The 6,000-nt window shown below is 46.6% G+C and overlaps 1 protein-coding gene across 1 annotated transcript in view; it reads left to right on the forward strand.

The window, feature by feature from the left end:
* The window catches only part of trappc11 (trafficking protein particle complex subunit 11), a 62,511-nt gene that overhangs the window by 22,100 nt on the left and 34,411 nt on the right, over nt 1-6,000 (forward strand). The window contains exons 10-11 of the mRNA XM_078396805.1: nt 223-370; nt 4,025-4,157. Coding sequence (XP_078252931.1) covers nt 223-370; nt 4,025-4,157 — 281 coding nt within the window. The remainder of the gene's footprint in view (nt 1-222; nt 371-4,024; nt 4,158-6,000) is intronic.

Here is a 6,000-nt window from a genome sequence, read left to right on the forward strand (position 1 = left end):
GCAGAATTAGGCCATTCGGCCCATCGAGTCTACTCCGCCATTCATTCATGGCTGATCTGTCTTTCCCTCTTGCCCCCATTCTCCTGCCTTTCTCCCCATAACCCCTGACATTTGATGGGATGAATGGCCTAATTCTAATTCCTATCGCTTATGAACGCAAGCTATGCTGTGGGATGTTGCAATGATTTATTTGTATCATTTCTCTTTTTCCCCCTTTTTAAGGTTTCAAGCGTTTGGCGATTTGTTCGACGAAGCCATAAAACTTGGTCTCACAGCAATTCAAACGCAGAACCCTGGCTTCTACTACCAGCAGGCAGCATATTATGCTCAAGAACGCAAGCAGCTGGCATCCCAGCTCTGCAGCCATGACGTACGTAATGTTCCCAGAGTGTAATGGCAACTTCCAGACTGTTCTGATCAATTCTTTTCCTACTGCCATTACCACACAGCGAGTCAGAGTGATCTTACGCAGACCCCAACAGACCAAGTCTTCCAGTCGACTTTTCCAGTTTAATTAGTTGTTTATTGAAGTAGTTGTACAAACAAGGAGATGAACACACCTGGTGGCTGAGCACTTCACCTCCCCCTCCCACTCCCAGTCTGATCGTTCTGTCATGGGCCTCCTCCAGTGTCATAGTGAGGCCCACCGCAAATTGGAGGAACAGCACCTCATATTTCGCTTGGGCAGCTTACACCCCAGCGGTATGAATATTGACTTCTCTTTAGATAGTTCCTCTGTCCCTCTCTTCCCCTCCCCCTTCCCAGTTCTCCCTCTATCTTCCTGTCTCCATCCCCACATATAAGATTATTAAGGGGTTGGACACGTTAGAGGCAGGAAACATGTTCCCAATGATGGGGGAGTCCAGAACCAGGGGCCACAGTCTAAGAATAAGGGGTAGGCCATTTAGAACGGAGATGAGGAAAAACTTTTCCAGTCAGAGAGTTGTAAAGTACCATTAGCAAATTTGCAGATGATACTAAACTGGGGGGTAGTGTGAATTGTGAGGAAGATGCAATAAGGCTGCAGGGTGACTTGGACAGGTTGTGTGAGTGGGCGGATACATGGCAGATGCAGTTTAATGTAGATAATTGTGAGGTTATTCACTTTGGAAGTAAGAATAGAAAGGCAGATTATTATCTGAATGGTGTCAAGTTAGGAGGAGGGGGAGTTCAACGAGATCTGGGTGTCCTAGTGCATCAGTCAATGAAAGGAAGCATGCAGGTACGGCAGGCAGTGAAGAAAGCCAATGGAATGTTGGCCTTCGTAACAAGAGGAGTTGAGTATAGGAGCAAAGAGGTCCTTCTACAGTTGTACCGGGCCCTGGTGAGACCGCACCTGGAGTACTGTGTGCAGTTTTGGTCTCCAAATTTGAGGAAGGATATTCTTGCTATGGAGGGCGTGCAGCGTAGGTTCACTAGGTTAATTCCCGGAATGGCGGGACTGTCGTATGTTGAAAGGCTGGAGCGATTGGGCTTATATACACTGGAATTTAGAAGGATGAGGGGGGATCTTATTGAAACATATAAGATAATTAAGGGATTGGACACATTAGAGGCAGGAAACATGTTCCCAATGTTGGGGGAGTCCAGAACAAGGGGCCACAGTTTAAGAATAAGGGGTAGGCCATTTAGAACGGAGATGAGGAAGAACTTTTTCAGTCAGAGAGTGGTGAAGGTGTGGAATTCTCTGCCTCAGAAGGCAGTGGAGGCCAGTTCATTGGATGCTTTCAAGAGAGAGCTGGATAGAGCTCTTAAGGATAGCGGAGTGAGGGGGTATGGGGAGAAGGCAGGAACGGGGTACTGATTGAGAGTGATCAGCCATGATCGCATTGAATGGCGGTGCTGGCTCGAAGGGCTGAATGGCCTACTCCTGCACCTATTGTCTATTGTAAATCTGTGGAATTCTCAGCCTCAGAAGGCAGTGGAGGCCAATTCTCTGAATGCATTCAAGAGAGAGCTGGATAGAGCTCTTAAGGATAGCGGAGTCAGGGGGTATGGGGAGAAGGCAGGAATGGGGTAAAGATTGAGAATGATCAGCCATGATCACATTGATTGGTGGTGCTGGCTCGAAGGGCCGAATGGCCTCCTCCTGCACCTATTGTCTATTGTCTATATCTTTTCTTTGTCCCGCCCCCCCCGACATCAGTCTGAAGAAGGGTCTCGACCCGAAACGTCACCCATTCCTTCTCTCCAGAGATGCTGCCTGTCCCACTGAGTTACTCCAGCATTTTGTGATACCTTCAAGATGAACACACCAGGCTTTACTTATTTTGCATAGAAATCGTAGCTGGCTGCTCTGTCCCTGGTCTCACGTCTTTCCAGTCGATGGTCTGTTACCCAGGTGTGGCCGCAGGTCTGGTAAGAACTGCATAGTCTCTCTCCCTATATCTGACCACTCCCAGTCCCTTGTGCCCACATATATATATATATATATATATACACCACCCTGTTCATCTAACGACCCCAAGTGTCCAAAATAAAACGGCAAGATATATCTAGACAAAATAATATAACATGCCAACAGTAGCTAGTCTAAACATGAATGGCTCCTACTCAGAGAAGGAATGATGCTGTTGATTTTAGTGTTCAGTGTTTTATTAAACCAAGATTGCTGATTAATACAGAGCGCTGCCTGGATCAGAGGGTTCCAGTGGCAAGGAGAGGTTGTATAAACTTCAGTTGTCTTCACTGGGTCCCGTCGGATGTTGAGGGGAGACTTGATGGAAGAGTATAGAATTACGAGAGGCGTCGATAAAGTAGACAGTCAGAACCTTTCTCCCATCATGGAAATGTCCGATACCAGTAAGGGCGTCAGGGGTTATGGGGAGAAAGCAGGAGAATGGGGTTGAGAGGGAAAGATAGATCAGCCGTGGTGGAGTAGAATTCGTAAGTGATCGGGAAGAGCTATAAGGGAAGGGGGGGGGAAAGTTTAATGGAAATGTAGGGGGCAAAGTGTTTTTACAAAGAGGAGGCCTGAAGCATAATGCCAGGGGCGGAGGTGGAGACGGATACAACAGTGACCTTTAAGAAGCGTCTGGATAGACTCGTGGATGTGTAGGAATAGAGAAATATGGATCACGTACAGGCAGATGAAATCAGTTTAACTTGGGATCGTGTTCAGCACAAACATTGTGGGACAAAGGGCTTGTGCGCTACTCTTCTACGTTTTATGGCCGTTTGAGCGGCCACGGTGGCGCAGCGGTAAAGTTGCTGCCTTACAGCGCTTGCAGCGCCAGAGACCCCGGTTCAATCCCGACTCGGGGTGCTGTCTGTACGGAGTTTGTACGTTCTCCCCGTGACCTGCGTGGGTTTTCTCCGAGATCTTCAGTTTGCTCCAACACTCCAAAGACGTACAGGTTTGTAGGTTAATTGGCTTGGTGTAAGTGGGCCAAAGGGCCTGTTGCTGGGCTTTTCTATGTTCGGTGTTCAACGTTCCATCTTTTTATCACAATTCGTTTTGTGTAGTTTAGTTTAGAGATACAGTGCGGAAACAGGCCTTTCGGCCCACCGAGTCCGCGCCGACCAGCGATCCCCGCACACTAACGCTATCCTACACACACACACACACACACTAGGATCAATTGCAGGTCACGGAGAGAATGTACAAACTCCGCACTGACAGCACCCATAGTCAGGATCGAACCCAGGTCTCTGACGCTATAATGCAGTGATTTAAGGTGAGAGGGGAAAGATTTATCAGGAACCTGAGGGGTAACCTTTTCTCACTGAGGGTGGTGGGCTTTTGGAGCGAGCTGCCAGAGGAGGTAGTTGAGGCAAATGCTATAAAGACATTTGGACAGATCGGAAAGATTTAGAAGGATATGGGCCAATTGTGGGCAGGTTGCACTAGCGTAGATGGGGCAACGTAGTTGGCATGGGCAAGTTGGGCCAAAGGGCCTCTATCCGTGCTGTATGCTATGGTAGTGGGTTGCATTAACCTTTGACAATATCACTTTCTTTGCCTCTTACTTCTTCCCAGGATAGCTTCTGTATTTGACCTACTGTCTGTTTGTATTGTTCCTAGTCTTTGACCACCTACCCGAGTCCTGACCCATTGGAGACCCCTTCTGGACTAATGGACTTCTTTGGGCAAAGACCATGGCGTCAAGGCCATCAAAGTAAGGGGCCATCAGGATTCCTTTCATTTAACACAACTTGTTTAGTTTTAAATGGTTTTTAACACCGAGGTTAGCTGAGTATCTGTGGCTGATAAAACCTGCTCAAGTTATCCAGTCATTACAAAATAGGTGCAGGGGGAGGCCATTTGGCCCATTTAAGCCAGCGCCGCCATTCATTGTGACCATGGCTGATCATTCACAATCAATAACCCGTATCCCTTCTCCAATAATGCCTTCTCCCCATATCCCTTGATTCCGCTAGCCCCTAGAGTTCTATCTTTTAAATTTATCCAGTGAATTGGCCTCCACTGCCTTCTGTGGCAGAGAATTCCACAAATTCACAACTCTGGGTGAAAAGATTTCTCAGTTTTAAATGCCTTCCCCTTTGTTCTTGGACTGTGTCCCCTGGTTCTGGACTCCCCCAACATTGGGAAGATTTTTCCTGCATCTAGCTTGTCCAGTCCTTTTATACTTCTCTACATTTTTACGACAAATCACAAGACAGATATTTTTCAAGTTGCTGCACTGTGGGTGCTTAGATGTCTTCTGGGAAATGTTCTTCACTGGAGTATCATGTTGACTGCTAGCATTTACTGTCATTTGAAGAAGAATGGGAAAAACTGGGCTTATATTCACTGGAGTTTAAAAGGATGAGAGGGGATGTGCAGTTTTGGTCTCCAAATTTAAGGAAGGATATTCTTGCTATTGAGGGCGTGCAGCGTAGGTTTACTAGGTTAATTCCCGGAATGGCGGGACTGTCATATGTTGAAAGACTGGAGCGACTAGGTTTGTATACACTGGAATTCAGAAGGATGAGAGGGGATTTTATCGAAACGTATAAGATTATTAAGGGGTTGGACACGTTAGAGGCAGGAAACATGTTCCCAATGTTGGGGGAGTCCAGAACTAGGGGCCACAGTTTAAGAATAAGGGGTAGGCTATTTAGAACAGAGACGAGGAAAAACTTTTTTAGTCAGAGAGTTGTGAATCTGTGGAATTCTGCCTTAGAGGGCAGTGGAGGCCAATTCTCTGAATACATTCGAGAGAGCTAGATAGAGCTCTTAAGGATAGCAGAGTCAGAGGGTATGGGGAGAAAGCAGGAACGGGGTACTGATTGGGAATGATCAGCCATGATCACATTGAATGGCGGTGCTGGCTCGAAGGGCCGAATGGCCTACTCCTGCACCTATTGTCTATTGTCTAAAAGGACTGGACAAGCTAGATGCAGGAAAAATGATCCAAATGTTGGGGGAGTCCAGAACCAGGGGCCACAGTCTTAAGAATAAAGGGGGGGGGGGGGGCATTTAAAATTGAGGTGAGTAGAAACTCTTTCACCCTGAGAGTTGTGAATTTGTGGAATTCTCTGCCACAGAAGGCAGCGGAGGCCAATTCACTGGATGAATTTAAAAGAGACTTAGTTAGATAGAGCTCTGGGGGCTAGTGGAATCAAGGGATATAGGGAGAGAAGGCAGGCACGGGTTACTGATTGTGGATGATCAGCCATGATCACAATGAATGGCGGTGCTGGCTTGAAGGGCCGAATGGCCTCCACCTGCACCTATTTTCTATGTTTCTATGAGTAACATACAATGGATGTAAAGTCAGGTGGTTGCGTACAACTCAAATTTCTTTCCTAGCTGATGATGGTTCATTTTATCTGTGGAATTTCTAAAGAGATAATGAGAATGAAACTCTGAGGAGTCCTTAAAAGAAAACAATCTGTTTCCATGGCAACCCCAGTAGCCACTGGATTTTAATTGAATTGCAGCATAACTGAAAACCATTTTTGTTTTGCCGTTCGTGAAATTGTTAAACAGAGGCCATCCAATATTTCCTCTGAATTTGTTTCCATTTTTTTCCTCCCCCTAATTTTTGTTCACGT

The sequence above is a fragment of the Rhinoraja longicauda genome, chromosome 3, assembly GCF_053455715.1.
Source record: "Rhinoraja longicauda isolate Sanriku21f chromosome 3, sRhiLon1.1, whole genome shotgun sequence".
NCBI classification, from domain to species: domain Eukaryota; kingdom Metazoa; phylum Chordata; class Chondrichthyes; order Rajiformes; family Arhynchobatidae; genus Rhinoraja; species Rhinoraja longicauda.